This window comes from Anas acuta, chromosome 34 (assembly GCF_963932015.1).
Source record: "Anas acuta chromosome 34, bAnaAcu1.1, whole genome shotgun sequence".
NCBI lineage: Eukaryota > Metazoa > Chordata > Aves > Anseriformes > Anatidae > Anas > Anas acuta.
The window spans coordinates 118,135-136,551 of NC_089012.1; the positions used below are offsets into that span (position 1 = coordinate 118,135).

Sequence of the window (18,417 nt, forward strand, 5' to 3'; positions counted from 1 at the left end):
AGGGTGCTGAGAGCTGCCTGCAGGAGAAACCTGCACAGCCCTTGACAAGGTAAGTCTCTGGCTGCAGGGCCATGCAGCTGCAGCTCCTGGAAGGGTCTCGTGCTGGGTCTTGTTTCTGGGAGGGCGGTGGGCAATGCAGTAGGCTGTGAGAGTCCTGCTGGATTGCACTGCGAGGTGAGGAAGTCTGGCAGAAGCCCCTTGGAGTGGCCTAAGCCAGGTGCCCCTGACACCCTAGAAGCCTCGAACACCCTGCTGGTGATGCAGGGCTCTCTGTCAGCTGCCCCATAGCTCCTGCTGCATGGAGGTGCCCCTTGGCAGGGCCCTGGTGGTGGCAGGGTGCTGCAGGGCAGCGCTGAGCACAGCCGCATGGGATGGGGTCTGTGAGCACAGGCGGGGGAAAGAAGAGTTTGGCCAAGATCAGCAGGAACAGAGTGGCCAAGAATCCTCTAGGTACAGCATGTTGTGTGCCTGGGATACTGGAATACCCCAGCGTGTGGATATTCACCTGTCTGTGGGGTGTTTTCCTGGGCTTCAGGCTGCTCTCCAGCAGGATGCAGCTCTCTCGTGGCATCCTTGTGGCATCCAGGCGTCCCAAGGAGAAGACACCTCCTTGCTAAGGCCATGTCCGTGCTGCTGGATGTCTGTCTGTGGGCAGCTGGAGTGAGGCCTCGGCAGCCCTGGCTAGGGGGGAAGAGCTGAGATCCTGCTCAGGCCCCCAGGGCCAAGGTAAGGATTCTGTCCAGCCTCACTCGGACTGGGGCTTCTCTGCTCTCAGCTGTCTCCGTTTTTTTCTCAGCGTAACACGAGTATGATCGGTGTCCTAAGCATTACAGGGGGAATTATAAGAAAATACAGCAAATAAAATCTCTCTTGCTCTACAGTGTGGTCGGATGAGTTGTTTGCAAAAAGACTGCATGGCTCATTGATCTGACAAGTGGACTGCACTTGAGTTTCCCCCATGGTCCTGCTTCCCTCCTGCTGCACAGCAGGAAGGACTCCTCTGGAGCCCACAGCAGCCCCTGCTCCCAGTGTCACACGCAGCCAGCACCACCCAGAGCTCAAGCAAGAGAGCTGCAGAAAGGTTCTCATGCAAAGAGAGAGGCTTATCTGCGGGCTTTCCAGGAGATGAAATAGGTTTTCCTCATTGAAGTCTGTTCTATTTTTTTTCTCCTCTTCAAAGATACCTGTGTCCAAAGTCAGCAAATGCCCAACAGCAGCTCTGTGAGCGAGTTCCTCCTGCTGGCATTCGCAGACATGCGCGAGCTGCGGCTCCTGCACTTCGTGCTCTTCCTGGGCATCTCCCTGGCTGCCCTCCTGGGCAACGGCCTCATCCTCACCGCCGTAGCCTGCGACCACCGCCTCCACACCCCCATGTACTTCTTCCTCCTCAACCTCGCCCTTCTCGACCTGGGCTGCATCTCCACCACTCTGCCCAAAGGCATGGCCAATGCCCTCTGGGACACCAGGGCCATCTCTTAGCACGGGTGTGATGCACAGGTCTTCTTTTTTGTCTTCTTGGTTGGAGCAGAGTATTCCTTCCTCACCGTCATGGCCTACGACCGCTACGTTGCCATCTGCAAGCCCCTGCACTACGGGAGCCTCCTGGGCAGCAGAGCTTGTGCCCAGATGGCAGCAGCTGCCTGGGGCAGTGGCTTTCTCAGTGCTGTCCTGCACACAGCCAATACATTTTCCCTGTCCCTCTGCCTTGGAAACGCAGTGGCCCAGTTCTTCTGTGAGATCCCCCAGATCCTCAAGCTCTCCTGCTCAGATGCCTACCTCAGGGAAGTTGCTGTACTCTTATTTACTCTTTCTTTAATCTTTGCTTGTTTTGTTTTCATTATGTTGTCCTATATACGGATTTTCAGGGCTGTGCTGAGGATTCCCTCTGAGAAGGACCAGCACAAAGCCTTTTCCACGTGCCTCCCTCATCTGGTTGTGGTCTCTCTGACTGTCAGCACTGGCATGTTTGCCTACCTGAAGCCCCCCTCCATCTCCTCTCCATCCCTGGACCTGTTGGTGGCCGTTCTATTCTCGGTGGTGGCTCCAGCAGTGAACCCCTTCATCTACAGCATGAGGAACAAGGACCTCAAGAATGCCTTGTGGAAACTGATGACTTGATTTGCTTCGGAAGCAATAATTTCACAGTCTGTTTCTGCAGATTACTCAGAATATCACTTACACAGAACAACCTATATTCCCTTTTTTTGTTGTTTTTGTGTGTGTGAGTGTGTATTTTTAGTACTGGTATTACTTAGTTTTGTGTTTTGTTTTGTTGTTGTTTCTTTTTTCTTTTTTCAGGTTAGGTTGCCCAATAAAATGTCATTTTTGTCCCACTCCCAATTCTGTACGTGTGTTTAGTGTATGTACTGAGTCTCTGTCCATGTGGAATTATGGTCTCTGTGAACTTTTAACGAAATAAAACAGCCTACACTGCCTTCTTTGTCTGATGTCCTTCCTCTGAGACCTGGTCTGGCTCTGCTGGGGCAGTGCCCATTTGCAGAGGAAAAGAGTCCCATTCCAGCAGCACAGCCAGGGAGCACCAGCGCTTGGGGCATGCCAAGCTGCTCTCTTGCCTCTGCCGCCCTCTCCTGCTGGTGGGGCCAGGCCCGGCTGCTCCTGGAGCTTGGTGCCAGTGCTGTTGTGGGGCTGTGCTGGGACTGCTGGCAGGTTAATGTTTCTTGCAGAGGGAATTAGCATCTGCCAGCAGAGTCCAGGGTATTGGCCGGAGCAGCATGAGCCCATAAAACAGGTGGAGCCCGCAGAGCATGAGCCTGTGCAAGGTGAATTTAGCAGAGCTCAAGTGCTCAAGCTGCTGCCAACAGGCAGAGGAGAGCTCTGCAGCCCCAGGACACGCAGTAGCCCCAGCAAAGGAGGCTGGTGACTGATTCCTTGCAGCCTTGGGCAATGGCAGTGACCCCATGAGCTGGGTCTGCCTCCCAGCCTGCCCAGCATGGCCCTGCAGAGTGTCCCCGTGCCCTGGGCACCACAGCCCCCTTGCTGTGCAGAGCAGCACCGCCAGCTCGGGCTGGGGCTGGGGCTGGGAGGGCGCTTCCCAGAGTGTCTTCTAGGCCAGCTTCAGGCACACAACATCTGCATGTCAGAGTGATCTTTGCTGTGTGCAAGGAGCTGAGAGACCAACAACAGTCATGGGGCTGGAACATTGCCTGCAAGGTCCCACCTGCCCTAGCACCTCCCAGAACTGGCACGGAACTGGTTCACATGCATCAGAGGGTCTGGGAGCCCAGCAGCAGTGCCATGGGCTTGAAGGATCACAATCAGATCACTTCTACCTGGGCAGGTCCTAGGCCAAAAAGGGGGTGTTTTGTAGGTATGATATTATGAGGCGGTGGTGCCTCAGAAATTCTAAGTCCAGCAGGAAGTGAATGGCTGTTAAATGGCCTTTGAGGTGACTTCTTGGAGAAATAGCTGGCAGCTCATCCCTTGACTCCTGGCTGGGATCTATGCCATTAGGCTCATATCTGCAAAAGTACCTGAAAGGCAAGCAGAAGGCACTTGCTGTGCCTGTAGTTTGTGAGATCCGCTCTTTCCGAGTACCTGGTAGGCCCCATAAAGGAAGAGGTCTTGGATAGGGCTTGTCATGTCAGAGGTGTCAGCTTTTGCCTGAAGTCATCCTTCAGGACTGCTTTCAGTTTTCAACACAGAGGGGGCCACTGCCTCCAAGACGCCTGGGGTAAACTGAACCATGCATGAGGGCCTGGAAAAAGTCACCCTGGCTGCATAGGAGCCATTCTATATCCAAAAGCTGGAGGCAGGAAACAAATTTTTAGGGTGGTACGGAGCTGCAGGGCACATTGTGCAGGGTGTTCCTGCAGCCTTTATGTTCTTTTCCATCCTGGCTTCGGTGCTGCGTCTGTCTTAAGAAAGGAGTAGCCAACAGAGGTAAGACAGACACTGTGAGATCATGAAAGCCATCAGAAAACTACCCCTAAGAAGATGACTGATATGGGCAGGTCAGAAGAAGCCTGGCCAGGAGAAATGTGAGATTTGGGAGAGAGAAGAGGCCAGCAGGAATCAATGATTTCTGGGAGGCTAGAAGGTTCAGGCAATGTTGATTCTGCTGTAGCACTGACTTAAAAGAGTCATGTAAAGACCTTGCCCTATTTTAACCAGCAACATTAATCCTTAAACCTAAACGCTACTGTACACACTGTCAGGAATCCACTACTCTAATGCCTGACCTCAACACATCCCTTGAAGCCAAAATTCATCACATAGCCCCTTCCCCTTGTTTTTACTCTCTTAATCACTCTGATCCCTGACCTTAACACTAGCATTAAAATGCTCTTTTTAACCCTAGGAAACTGCCTGAGAGACCTAAACAAAACCCTAAACCACAAAGCTTGTCCATACCCTAAACACAGACCTGATACCCACATAAGAATACCAAAACATTCCCATTCAAACTGCTTAATCTTTAACCCAGTAAGGTGGGCCCTAGTCCCTAGTCATATACATGAACACCTAACACCCAAAACCCCTGTTCCTGTGCATTAACCTCCTCACCTTCAGCCCCTCTACTAAGCCTTAACTTTAGGCCCGTCATCCCTTGGGACAGGGCAGGAACCATGAGGTTGCTCTGCAGTCATGGCACTCAAAGCTGAATGTGAGGGGCCATGGATCTCATCAGATTGTGGGCCACAAGGAGGAGACAGGGGAGAATGCTCTGATGAGCTCAGCTCTGCCTCAGGAAGTCCTGCACCGGCAGGAGCAATGTGACTGTGGCGGTGACTGTAAGGTCACTTCTGTCCCTGCAGAAGATAGGGCAGCAGCAGGATCATGTCACAGAAAGGGACTGAGAGGTCACTTCAGTCTGTAGGTGGCAGGTCACCCTTGACTTAGAGCTGGGATCGATACTTTTCGGCTGACATCTGCCAGTGGCCCTGGTAGGCCAGCAAAAGGCACCTGGCTGGCATGCTGACTGTGGGATCCCCTCTGCCTACATACCCAGGAGGACCCATGCAGAAAGAAGGCCCACATATGGGTTGTCCTGTCCCTTCTGCTTGAGTCCATGACTGGACAGCAGCAGGCCCATGGCTTGGAAGATGCTGGTGCGGTGACTTCTGTCTGGTTGGCTGACAGGCCGCAAGGAGCCTGATGGATTGGGATGCCTACTTTAGGAGGGGGTTCCACCCTGATGGAGCTTTCTTTTGTAGTAGAAAAGAGTAGGAGAGAAAAAACTGCCACAAAGTGCACTTTGGAATGTTGGTGCTGGCCACGAGGAGGAAGAACTGTCCCTCAGAGTGTTGTGCTGCGTTGCCAGAGGTCACCCAAAGAGCGTCTGTGATCAGAGCATGGCTTTGTGTGAGAAGGAGCAGCTGGGGAGGGTTGATGAGACACTGGTGAAATGATGGAAATGCTGGGATGAGAGCAAGGTGGTGAACAGAGACGGGTGTCTACAGTCCTCAAAGAAATAGGTGAAAGTCATCAAAGTCAACAAAGTGCTCTGCCGGGCACTGCCCAGCCCAGCCCGGCCCCTGCCCACCTCTCCCCACCACCCTGCCCTCTCTCCAGCCCAGCCCAGCCCAGCAGCCCAGGCTGGGCTGGCCCCAGGGCAATGCCCTCCACAGGCTGCTGCAGGGCTCTGGGCACGGCCACCCCAGCCCCAGCCCCTCGCAAGGCACCGCAGCTGCTGGGACAAAGTGTGGTGGTTTTACTCAGGTGGGCAGCCGAGCTCCACCACAACTGCTCTCTCACTCCCCCTGTCCTCAAAGAGGAAGGGGGAGAAAATACAACACAGAGAACTCGAGGTTTGAGATGAGAAAGGTTTAATTAAATGGAAAGGGAATGGGGAGGAAAAAAAAAAAAGAAACAAAAGAAACAATCAGTCCGCGCGGGAGCACGGAGAGAGGGAAAAAAAAATTATTCTCTACTTCCCATCAACGAGCGGTGTTCAGCCACGTCCTGGGAAGCAGGGCCTGAGGGTCCGAGCCACGGCTGCGCTCGCGTCAGGCAGCACCCTGGGGTGTCACCAAGTGACGTCACAATGGGTGCCCACCCAGCCCAGGCGCGTGTCACAGTGGCACCCATTGTGACGTCACTTGGTGACACCCCAGGGCTCCGCTTTATAAGAGCGCAGCCGTGGCTCGGACCCTCAGTGTCGGTGCACGGCAGTGACGGACAGGGCAGGAGCACAGGGCCTTCGAGGAGTCCCCGAGCATAGCCCACGTCCCACAATGCCGCAACCGCCCGCCCGGAGGAGATGCCGGTTTCTCCTTGTGAGCTCTCCCACTCCAAAGGCTGCTTCTGAAGGGGATGAGGAGGGAGGCATGCCCCCCAGGCAGCCCAGGCTGGCCTGGCAGGAGACCTGGTCTTCTAGGGGCAGCAACCGGCCAGCAGAGGACAGCTTGCTGGCAGAGGACAGAACCCCAGTCGAGGCCTTTTTCCTGGAAGAGGACAGCAGCCTGGCAGAGGCCATTTTGCTGGCAGAGGCCATTGCTCAGGCAGCGGGCAGCAGCCAGGTAGAGGAGAGCCAGGACGACGTACAGTGGCTGGATCCCAGTGAGTCAGGGTCTTCGGGATGGGGTGGGGAGGGTTGGGGACACAGAGACCCCTGCCTGACTCCAGGACTCCTTCCCTGGGTAAAGCGGCGCTTGGGCTGACGGGGCCGAGCTTCCTCCGCAGCACCACAGAATGCCAGGACGCTTTGGGCTGGGGGGGACCTCGGCGATCACGATGCTTCCCCCCAGCCCAGGCTGCCCAAAGCCCACCCAGCCTGGCCGAGGGCAGTGCCAGGGAGGGGGCACCGCAGCCTGCGCCAAGGCCTCACTGCCCTGGGCGTGAAGGAGAGAAATCCCTGCCTGTCCAAAAGAAACCTGCCCTCTTTGAGGTTAAAGGTGTCACCCCTTGTCCTGTCGCTGCAGTCCATGATGAAGATCCCCCCCCAGCTTTCCTGGAGGCCCCTTTGGGCACGGGGAGGCCGCAGCGAGGTCCCCCCGCAGCCTTCTCCAGGCTCCACAAGCCCAGCTCCCTCAGCCTCTCTTCCCAGCGGAGCTGCTGCAGCCTCTGGGCATCCCCGCGGCCTCCCCACGTCCTTCTGGGGCTGGGGCCCTTCCTCTCCTCACCCCTGCATTCAGCCCCTCGCTGCAGCACTCTTTGCTTTCCTCCTTTCCAGATAAGGCATGGAAACTGAGCGCAGACTCGGCCATGGAATTCATCGTGAAGTATATCAGTGGCACAGAAAAGGTAATGGCAGCCGCTTGCATCACAGCTGTGCTCCTGGCGCTGCCCTCCAGGGGTCCCACACAGCCCCAGACCCCTCAAGGCTTTGGTCCTGCTGGCCGTGGGTGTCCCCCTAATGCTCTGTTGGTGTCTTTGTGGCTGCCAGGACGACGAGGAGCAGAAGATGCTGTTCCTCAGCAAAATCTGCGATCTGTGCACATGTGTCACAGAGAGGGGTGTGCCAATGAACTTGCATGACTTCTGCTGCCAAACTAACCTGGTGGAGAACATCATGGTGAGAGGATGCGCAGCGGGTTGGGGAAGGGGCAAGGCCCCCCGGCACCAGCCCCCTGGGAGGCGAGGGCTGGGGCAGCGCTGGCTCTGCTGCTGCTGGGTGCCGGCGGCTCCAAGGTCTCATCCTGCTTGTGCTCTGCAGGCGCTGCTGGAAAAGGAGCCCATGGACAGCTTGCGAACAGCATTCCGGCAGAAGGCCATGGAGACTGTCGCCCTCCTCAGGTGCGTGCCCAGCCCCTGGTGGCAATGTCCTGGTGGCCCTGAAGCTGGCAGGGAGGCTGCCCGTCCCTCCCAGGGATGCCTGGCCAAGGGAGGTCCGTGTCCTCCTTCATAAGCCTCGAGGCACTGCGTCCAACAGGCTCCTCTCTCTCTCTCCTTCAGCAAGACCGTGCCAACAGCACTGTGTGGCAAAAAGGAGAGACTCCTAAACATTTGCTTCAAGAGCATCTTCTTTCTGCCTCCCGAGTCAGATGTGCCAGAGACAGCAGTGCTCTACGCCGAGGTATGTGCTGGGTGAGGTACCGGCACCCCCAGTCCTGCTGAGCTGCTGCCTTGCTTCCCCGTGCTGACACAACCAGAGACCAGTGCAGGGCCGGGGCCCAGATTTGCTTTCCCAGCCTCACCCCTTCCCCTTCCCCGACCTGATCTTGTGCTGCAGGAGGTCTGCACACAGTGGCTTTCTAGCCCCAAAGCCACCCCTGAACTCCCGAGGGGCTCAGAGCCAGCTCCTGGGGGTGAGGAGGGCCACAGAAATAATTCGATGTTCTTCTGTCCTCCCTGCAGACTATGAAAGCCATGGACACCATGCTGGAGGGCTTCGTACGCAACTGTCCCATCACCAGTTTCAACATAGAGATGCAGAATATGTTGAAGGTTTGGCATTTGCGAAGAATTTCCAAAGAATCCTCTCAGGTCACATTTGCAGACTGCTGTCAACACCCAGCAACTTCTCTCCTCGCAGGTGATGCTGGACTTTGCTGTCTCCAAAAACTCAGATGTGCGTGAGAGCGCTGTGAAGGTGATTGAGAGGCTGATTACTTTCTTCCGCTGGTATTTGGTGATCAAGGTAAGGCACAAGGAATTTTCCACCCTTTCCTGCATCCCAGAGCATCCTGCCATGCAAGGGTGCCTGCGAGGCAACCCTCAACGCACGTGAGTGCCTCAGCGCTGTGAATTGAGGGTCTTCATTCCTCCTTCGCCCCTGCTCTTCCCTCCCCAGGCCCTGCTATCTCAGGGGCTGGCTCTGCCTCCACTAAGCCCTTTGTCTCTCCTCTCTTCCTCAAACAGATCTTAGGGATCTTTGAAAACTATGGCAACGATGAGCCCACAGATTTCAACCTGCGCATCCCCATCCTGGGCAAGCTGCTGGGCCACCTCTTGCTTTTCAGCAGTGGCGATGATTCCATGAGCCACTCAGCTTTGGGAAGTCTTCATCGCATGTACACAGTCGTCAGAGAAGGAAGAGGTAAGAAGGTGTGGTGGGCAATGTCCATCTGCACACAGACAGCTACTGATTTGTCTACTTGTTTTCCCCAAGTATTGTGAAGGTTTATTCTTTTGCTTGGTGGAGGCTGCCCACGGAATTCTGCCAGGTTCCCTGGCCTCCTCTGCTCCTCACAGCAGCTTCCCGCAGCATTCTGGCTATCGTTTTCCGCAGAAGCTAGACGCTCACCTGCCGTCCAGGAGCAGTTCTCTGCTGCTGTCCTTCCCAACCCTCCCCAGATCACCTACCACGCTGTTTTGTGGTGTCCCCCAGTCTAAGCCATCGATCGATGAGCACTTCCCAAACGGCATCTTCCCCGAGGAGTGAACAGCAGAGCCAGCCGTGCATCACCAGGGATGGTGACGCCCTCCAGAATGCTCCCTGACTGTTTGCTCCCTGCCGTCTTAAAGGCAGGTGTCAGGGGGCTTCCTGCACATCCTGACCCCGAGCAGAAGGGGGTCTGTGACACGCTGCTACCCCCACGGCACCCAACGCCATTGCTTCTCCTCCTTCTGCATCATCCCTGAGGTCCCTCTTGCTCCCAGCACTCCTCACCTTGTGCTTTACATCCCTGCCCACCACTCTCCTCGCCGTGGGTCTGAGCCTCCCTCCTCAGCCATTCCTAGTGAAAGTGCTTTTCACCATTTGGCAAGCTTGTTGGCAAAGATGCTCTTCCCTACTGACTCTTTGGTGTTTGCCCCTGTTTAGAGAGCTCACAGACAAACGGCATGAAAAATTATGCAGAGAGACACAAGAATTTGGAGGACACAGCATACCCGTTTTCTACAACATCAACTCCGTGTGAAATTGCCAAGGTAATGAGCTCTGGCCTTGCTGGGGATCTTGTCCGCAGCATCAGCAGGCATCTCGTGTGAGCAAAGGGGTCCAGAACCGGTGGGGCTGGCACGGCCTCACTCGCCCTGCTGAGAGGGTTCCTCTTGTCCCCAGGCTGGGGCTATGCGAAGGCTGCTCCCCTGTGTCCCGGCAGCAGCTCCACCCTCCTGGCCACCAGCAAGCCCTGGTTACCTGCAGGGCCAGCACTCTGGCCCCATATGCCCCATCCTCACCCCTTCCCCCGAGGGCCCTCTCTCCAGAGCCGCTCTTGCTGCTCAGCTAAGCAGCACCCTTGGGACACTCAGTGAGGCATGTCTTCACTCCTCCTTCTTCCCACAGCGGTTTGGAGGACATCTCTTCCCTGCTGAGAGGCTGGACATCATCCTCACAGCCCTTGAAGCTTTACCAGACTCCAGCATCCATGACAAGCAGGGGGCCTGCAGCGTGCTGGACGCAGCCTTGGAGGTCCCTGACTACTGGCTGACAGATGTAAGTGGCCTGTGGCCATGGCCCTGCCCTTGAGCTCTTCCAGGCGTTGTTCCTCTCTCCTTCCCTGCCTCCCTCCCTGCCTCCCTCGCACATCGGGGTCTCTTGGGCTCCAGAAGCCACCTGAAGCCAGCAGAGAGCAATGGAAGGCGCCAAAGTTTGAGTGGCAGCTGTGGCAATGGCTGCGGTCTGCTGGCAACACCATTCCCACTTTGTCCCCCAAGGTGCCAACGATCATGGAGTGCATCAGGAGAAACCTGGGCAGCATCCACACGGCATCGGCGCGGCAGTGCCTGGACTCCCTGCTTCTCAAGCTGACCAACATGATGTCCAGGGAAGAAGTCAAGAACCTGCTTCAGTTCTGTCCGCCATGTGACAGGTCCTGGCCTTAACATCCTTGAGGGCTTGTTCCGCGTCGGGAGATGCACCTGGAGACTCTCTGCTTGCCACACCAATGGCAAAGGGCAGGACATCCCCAAGGAGCACAGCCCTCCTTCCCACCAATGTGTTCCAGCCCTACTGGGCCAGCCAGGGCTGCAGCAGCCCAGCTGTCCAAGGCAGCCCAGAGTCCCCCTGCCCCCAGGGAACACCAGCTCAGCCCCCTCCTGCCTGCCCAGGCTGGGCCCTCAGTGCTCCCCAAGTCACAGGGGCTGCAGGACAGCCTGGGTCCTCTGGGGCTGGCCCAGTTTGTGGCCCTGCGGCTGAGGCAGCCTCACTGACAGAGTCTTCTGGGCTTGCAGCACTGACCTGGCCATGTGGGAGTTGGACCTGGCCATGTGGGAGGTGATCCTGGCCATGCCAAAGACCTTGGAGAAGATTTTAAACATCATGATGGAAGACTTGCCGCTGCGCAACTGGTGCACCGCAGTCACCAAAGACACCTGCATCCGTCGCTTGGCTGTGAGTTCCCAGATGAAACCTTGCTCCCAGCAGGGCTACGTGTGCCCCTTCAGGCACACAGGCACAGCCCTGTGCCCATCTACCCCCAAACTGCCAGCTCCCGCAGGACGTACGGACACATGGTCCCTGGGGCCGGCAAGCCCCCGTAGCTCCCCGCGCCTGGTGCCTCTTTGGTGCCAGCTGGCGCTGCCCCATCCCTGCCCAAAGGTGGGAGAAGAAGAGGCTGCAGGGAGCCCTGCAGGCCCTGCCAGGCTCTCACTGCTCTTTCTTGCAGATGCTGGCCCAGAATCACATTTATGAGGAGGACTTTGGTAACCCAGTGCACCTCCTGAGCTACCTGAGGCACCGAAGACCAATGATGCGCTTTTTGGTTCTGAAAGGGCTCTGCACCGTGTCAGAGAGCCCTGTGAAGGTGAGCGGGCCATCGTCAAGCAAAGCCATGTTGGCAGCCTGGGGCTTTGCTCTTCTGCCCTCCCGTCCCTCCCCGCTGCCAGGAAGCAAGGCAGGAGGCTGGTGCTCAGGAACCAGAGCCCTTTGCCCAGGGTGGTCTCTCACTGCCTCACGGAAGGGAAATGGTGTCTTTCCTACAGGCAAGGGAAATTCAGGTCCTGCTGCCAGACATTGTGGAGGCCCTGCAGGACACCAACACAGACATGGTGCTGAAGGCCCTGCTTGTGCTGAAAAACGTGATGCCTCATGTGGAGAGGAGGGAGGCCAGTGGCCTGGCTCTGAAGCTGGCTGAGAAGCTCCTGCCACTCTTTGACCACGTAAGTGTGCTGCGGGAGCCCGAGCCCTCAGCTGGGCCCCCTGTAACGAGGGCTGCCCTTCAGCCCGGCCCTGTGGGCAGCACTCAGGCAGGGCCTTCCCAGTCTCCTCGTCAGCCCAGGCGCTGGGGAGCTCTGCTTGGGCATGGCTGGTGCGGCTGGTGGCGAAAGTGGGGTGGCTGGCGGGCAGCCTGCGATGGCAACCGATTGCGTTGCCCTTCACGGGCACCAGGCCTTGCAGCTGCCCCTGAGCAGCTCCTCTGGGAAGGATCCAGCGCTGAAGCATCTCACAGTGCTGGGAGCTCCCTTCACATCGGCCACGCTAATGCTGAAATTCCTCCTGTCCTCCTCCCTGCCAGGAGTCCAGCCAGGTGCGGGAGCACTCCATCTGCCTCTTCCAAGCCGTGGTGGAGGCTGTGCTGCGGCAAAGGATGAAGAACATGGAGAGAAGAGTGCACAGGAGCCTTCTCCCACTCTACGTTCACATGAGAGACCAGAGTGAGAGCGTAGCAAAGGTACAGATCTCAGAGCTAAGCAGTTATGTGGGCAAGGGTGTGCTGATGCCACAGGGTTGCTCTGGGGGATCTCTGGCCGGCAGCATGAGCTGCCTCCGATGGTGGCTGTCCCGTGGCCTTGCCTTGGCCACTGAACCCAGTGCACGCTGCCCCCCACCACAGCCTCCCATAACGCGCTGGGAAAGGCTCGCAGCCCTGCCAAGAGGAGGGGACAGAGGGTCTCCTTCCCAAGGCTGTGCTGCTACCTCCCAACCTCTGCTGCTCCGCAGGCCTCTGGGAAAGCTCTCGCCGTGGCTGCAGAGTTTCTGCGACGCAAGGAGCTCAAGCGCTTGGCCCAGACAGAACAGACGTGGAGGATCGGGGAGTGCTTGGTAAGGACCCAACTTGGTTTGCCCCAGCTGGGCAAACGCGCCCGGCCAGAGCCCGCTGCCTGCAGCTGCATCCTCGCTCCCTTCCTGCCAGCACAGAGCCCCAGGGGGCTCTTCTGCAGGCCCCTCTGCCCTCCCTGCCCCCAGGATGCTGGAGGAGACCCCGGAGAGGGTGTGCAAGCCCCGTGACCCTGCGTTCTCTCTCTCTCCAGCTGCAGCAGGACAGAGGCAGAGTAGAAGAATACCTGCAGCAGAGCCAGTCCTACCTGCAGGACACTCAGACCGACTTGCGACTTGAGGCCATCAGATTCATTGGTGAGCCCAGCCCCTGGGTCCCTCTTGGGGCAGCCTTTGGCAGCCCCAGGCACTGCCCTGTTGCCCCCAGAGCCCCCCGACTGGGCCCTTGCTCCAGGGTGCAGGAGGGGGCACAGCCTGGCTGGCCAGGCCAGGGGCTGCGCTGCTGGGAGCGTGCTGGGGAGCGGGGCTCTGATGGGATCTCTGTGTCTAGGTCTTGCTGCACGCTACTGTGAGGACCAGAGCGAGGAGAAGCTGAATGAAATCCTCAGCGGTGAGTGAGGGCAGTGGGGGGTGTGCTAGGGCTGGGGGGACAGCGACAGAGGCCCCTGTGCCTTGCCCTGCTCCAGGGAAATGCTTCAGGGCGGAGGAGCAATGCAGCCATAGGAACGAGGGAGAGGAGACGGGGTAGCCTGTGGTGTCAGGGAATGGCCTCCCAGCCTGGAGCTGGGCAGTGCCGCTGAAAGGGTTGAGTGTCCCTGAGGAAGAGTCAGGGGAAAGGGCAGTAAGGCTGACAGAAGGTGGGAGCCTGTTGTAGAGCACGCAACCAGGACGAAGAGGGAGATGAGACAGCCTACAAGCAGCTAGGAGCAGGGTCACGATTGCTAGCCCTTGCTCTCATGGGGAAGCACAATAGCGAGAGGAAAGAGTCCAGGAGATTCCTGGAGTGTGTGAATCCTCCCAAGGGATGGAGGCAGGTGGTGAGGGAACCAGCTTGTGAAGGTGCCCCACTTGACCTGTGGTGCGCAGGTGGGGAAGGACTGGTGGCTGCATTTGGGACATTGCTGAGCAGCAGCTTTCAACGGATTCCTTTGTCCCTCCTGCTCCTCCTGGCCTGGGGAAGAGTCGAGTGGGGCTGGCATGCTCTGCAGGGGATGCCTGGGGATCTCTGCAAGGAGTGGGTTTTCATCTCTGCTCTTCTTTCTTTTGCAGTCCTCCAGCCTTCAGAGAACGACCCGGAACCCATGGTCCGTTCCCTGGCAGTTCAAACCACCCTGATCCTGACGTCAAGGCATAAGGCAATGTCAGGACGGAGATTTCCACTGCCGCGTTGCCGCTAGCCCCACAGCAGTCCTCAAAAGAGCAATATATATTTTAATAGAACTAGGTTGTTGTCTCGTTATTCCAGCAGCTCCTTCACAGTGACTCGGTGCCATGACGCTGAGCTAACTTGGAGGCCACCAAGGACCCTGAGAAGTTCCCTGTGTTCCCCTGAGAAGGCAACTTCCTTGTGAGGGGAACAGAGGGCCCTATTTGTTAGCCTGACCCTACCCGTAGGGAAGTCTGCTGCCTCCCTGGGGCTAGGGTCATGGACGTTGCCAGAAAGCTTCCCAACCTGGTTTTCCCCTCTGATTACTATCGTCTTTTGATAGTCCAGGCCGGCAGTGATAATACTGAAGACAGAAGCCTGAAGACTATCAAGCGGGACTTTAGGGGACTGGGACGGGTAGTGGATGGAGTGGGAGTTCAGGTGGTGTTTTTGTCCACCCCTACAGTGGCAGGGAGGGGTACAGAGAGGACTCACGACTCACTGGGATCCAGCAACTGCAACTCCTTCTTGCTGTCCTCTGTCAAACCTCTGTTCTCTACCACTAAGCTGTCCTCTGCTGGTCTCCTGTCCTCTGCCAGGCTGCTGTCCTCTACCGGGCTGCTGCCCTTTGACAGCAAGCTGTCCTCTGCTGGGCTTCTGTCCTCTGCCGGCAAAATGTCCTCTACCGGGGTGCTGTCCTCTGCCAGCAAGCTGTCCTCTGCTGGCCGGTTGCTGCCCTCAGAAGACCAGGTCTCCTGCCAGGCCAGCCTGGGCTGCGTGGGGGGCATGCCTCCCTCCTCATCAGATTCAGAAGGAGCCTCTGGAGTGGGAGAGTTCTCAAATAGAAAACGGAGGCTCCTTCGGGCAGGCGTGGGCTATGCTCGGGGACTCCTCGAAGGCCCAGTGCTCCTGCCCTGTCCGTCACTGCCGTGCACTGACGCTGAGGGTCCGAGCCACAGCTGCAGTCATATAAGGCGGAGCCCTGGGGTGTCACCAAGGGAGGTCACCAAGGGTCCCATGTGACACGTGCCTGGGCTGGATGGGCCCCACTGGGCGCTGTAAGTTCGTGGGCGACACCAAGCTGGGCAAGGGGATCTGGACAGGCTGGATCAACGGGCCGCATCCAGCTGCGTGGCATTCAAGGCCAAATGCTGGGTTCCACACTTGGAATCATAGAATATCCTGAGTTGGAAGGGGGCAGACCTGAAGGGATGAAAGACACGGTCTCCCGATGCCTCTTGAGCAGAAGGCCTTTATTGCCATTTTTCTCTGCTACATATACTTTCCCCGTAACCACATGCGCTGTCCACGCGCCTGAATCAGTCATACAATTCATTAGAGACCCTCAGCCACGCGCCTCAAGCCAGCCAGCAATTGACCACTGCGCAAAGCTCATCTTTAATGCTGTAGCCAAGTTAATTTATCTCCACCTTGTTCAAGTTTTTGTTACTAATGCCTAGTAAAAAAAGGGGCTTTAGGGCTTTGGGGCGACTACTTAAAGGATCAGGGGCACAGGTTGTGTTTGCCTCTGTCCTTCCGATAGGGGGGATCGATGCTGACAAGCAGACTCATCACATTAACACGTAGCTTCGGGACTGGTGCAACTGGTAGAACTTTGGGCTTGCTGATCATGGGAGGGTCTATGTGACACTGGCCTGCTACCACCAGATGAGATGCGCCTCCCTGTAGTGGTTTTACCTGGCAAGGTTTTGGTAGCACGGGGCCATAGGAGTGGCTTTTGTGAGAAGGATCTGGAAGCTGCCCCATGTTTGCTAAGGGCCCCTCTGCTGACCAGAGCTGAGCCAATAAGTCACAGAATCACAGAATCACAGAATTTCTAGGTTGGAAGAAACCTCAAGATCATCGAGTCCAACCTCTGACCTAACGCCAACAGTCCCCACTAAACCATATCCCTAAGCTCTACATCTAAACGTCTTTTAAAGACTTCCAGGGATGGTGACTCCACCACTTCCCTGGGCAGCCTGTTCCAGTGTCTAACAACCCTTTCGGTAAAGAAGTTCTTCCTAAGATCCAACCTAAAACTCCCCTGGCGCAACTTTAGCCCATTCCCCCTCGTCCTGTCACCAGGCACGTGGGAGAACAGGCCAACCCCCACCTCACTACAGCCTCCTTTAATGTACTTATACAGAGCAATAAGGTCGCCCCTGAGCCTCCTCTTCTCCAGGCTGAACAAGCCCAGCTCCCTCAGCCGCTCCTCGTAGGACTTGCTCTCCAGGCCCCTCACCAGCTTCGTCACCCTTCTCTGGACCTGCTCAAGCACCTCCATGTCCTTCTTGTAGCGAGGGGCCCAAAACTGAACACAGTACTCGAGGTGCGGCCTCACCAGAGCCGAGTACAGGGGGACGATCACCTCCCTAGCCCTGCTGGTCCCACGATTTGCGCCTCTGTGAAAGCATATTTAAGACAGGGAAAAAAAACGCTGCGCCACACAGCAGCTGGGAGAGTGAGAGGAGTGAGGAACGGCCTTGCAGGCGCCAAGGTCAGTGAAGAAGGAGGGGGAGAGGTGCTCCAGGCGCCGGAGCAGAAGTCCCCTGCGGCCTGTGGTGAGGACCCTGGTGAAGCAGGTTGTCTCCCTGCAGCCTCATGGAGCACCACGGTGGAGCAGGGTTCCACGCTGCAGCGCGTGGAGGAGACCACGGTGGAGCAGGTGGCCCTGCACCGATGGAGGCTGCGGCCTGTGGAAGACCCCTGCTGGAGCAGATTCTGGGTCGGACCTGTAGCCCGTGGAGAGGAGCCCACGCAGGAGCAGGGGGTCCGGCAGGAGCTGCTGCCCATGGGGGACCCAGGTTGGAGCAGTTTGCTCCTGAGGGATGGACCCCGTGCTACGGACCCATATCTGGAGCAGTTCTGGAAGAGCTGCTGCCTGTGGGAAGCCCACGCCGGATCAGTTCATCAAGGACTGCATCCCGTGGGAGGGATCCCACAGCACAAGGGACGAGAGTGACCGAGAAGGAGCGGCAGAGAAGAAGCACTATAGACTGACCATAACCCCCGTTCCTTCGTTCCCCTGCACTGCTCGGGGGGAGGAGGTGGAAGAGGGTAGACGGGGGAGAAGGTGCTTTTGGCTTCTCTCCTTTGTTTCTCACTTCTCTAGCTTGTTAGTAATAAGCAATAAATCTTACCATCTCCCTATGCTGAGTCTGTTTTGTCCGTCACGATAATTACTGTGCCATCTCCTCGTCCTTATCTCAACCCTTGAGCCCTTTTCATCGTATTTTCTCCCCGTTCCTCTTTGAGGAGGGGTGAAGCTCGGCTGCCCACCCAAGTAAAACCACCACACTCTCTCAGAGAGGGGTAAGGATTTTTGCTCAGGACTTGGCAGGGCTGATAGATAGGGCTTTAAACTAGAGTCGAAGGAGGAAGGGGATAAAACCAGACACACCGCTGATAAGCTGAGGGATGGTGCGCTAGAATCAGAGGGACGGTGTGCTAGTGAGGTCCTGCGGTCAGCTCCACAAGGCGCTGTGTGTAGGGAGGCGCATTTGAAGTGCTTCTACACAAACGCAGGCACTATGAGGAATCAAATGGATGAGCTAGAAGTCTTGGCCCTGTCCCACAGCTACGACATCATCGGCATAAGTGAAACCTGGTGGGATGAGTCCTGTGGCTGGTGTGTGGTGGAATTTTCTCCCAACAGAGGCAAACAGCACCTCTGTAGCCCTGCCATGTCACACGACCTCGCTTCCAGTGGCCACACACTTTATTTTTCTGACACGTATTCAACTTGCTGTCGACCAAAACCCCCAGATCCCTTTCTGCAAGGCTGCTCTCCAGCCTCTTCTGCTGGCCCTAAGTGGAACCCTGGGGAACCCCACTAGGGACTGGTCAACAGCCTGATGCAACCCCATTTCTGTAACCCCTTGAGCCCAACCCATCAGCCAACTTTTCACCCTAAACCGCATGTATTTATCTAGCTGTACAATGGACATTTTGTCCAGAAGGATACTGAGAGAAACAGTACTGAAAACTTGATGGAAATCCAAAACCTGGCATCCCTTGCTCAACTAGACGGGTGATGTTGTCATAAAAGGAAATTAAGTTTGTTAAACAGGACTTTCCCCTCATGAACCTGGGTGGGCTGTGATCAACGACTGCGTTGTCTTTCCGGTGTTCTTCAGTAATGCCCAGAAGAGTTTCTCCGTATTTTTACTAGGCTCTGAAGAGAGACTGGCGGGTCTGTAATTATTGGGCTCTTCTTTCTTGCCCTGCTTGAAACCTGTCACAATGATTGCCAGCCTACAGTCAACTT

The 18,417-nt window shown here is 56.8% G+C and overlaps 2 protein-coding genes and 1 long non-coding RNA gene across 3 annotated transcripts in view; 2 read left to right on the forward strand and 1 right to left on the reverse strand.

The window, feature by feature from the left end:
- Positions 1-1,796: 1,796 nt before the first annotated feature.
- On the reverse strand, positions 1,797-16,851 carry LOC137846596 (uncharacterized). The gene is made up of 2 exons (XR_011090565.1): positions 11,045-16,851; positions 1,797-8,483 (listed from the first exon to the last, which is right to left on the reverse strand). It is a non-coding gene; the product is annotated as an uncharacterized lncRNA (long non-coding RNA).
- LOC137846588 (maestro heat-like repeat-containing protein family member 7) lies at positions 8,261-10,358 on the forward strand. Its single transcript, XM_068664593.1, has 5 exons — positions 8,261-8,346; positions 8,435-8,539; positions 8,761-8,938; positions 9,665-9,771; positions 10,130-10,358. Exons 1-5 carry the CDS (start codon positions 8,269-8,271, stop codon positions 10,310-10,312), a joined length of 651 nt encoding a protein of 216 aa, XP_068520694.1. The 5' UTR covers positions 8,261-8,268; the 3' UTR covers positions 10,313-10,358.
- Positions 11,059-18,417, forward strand: part of LOC137846586 (maestro heat-like repeat-containing protein family member 7) — a 58,698-nt gene continuing 51,339 nt past the window's right edge. Inside the window, exon 1 of the mRNA XM_068664591.1 lies at positions 11,059-11,176. Coding sequence (XP_068520692.1) covers positions 11,072-11,176 — 105 coding nt within the window. The 5' untranslated portion in view covers positions 11,059-11,071. The remainder of the gene's footprint in view (positions 11,177-18,417) is intronic.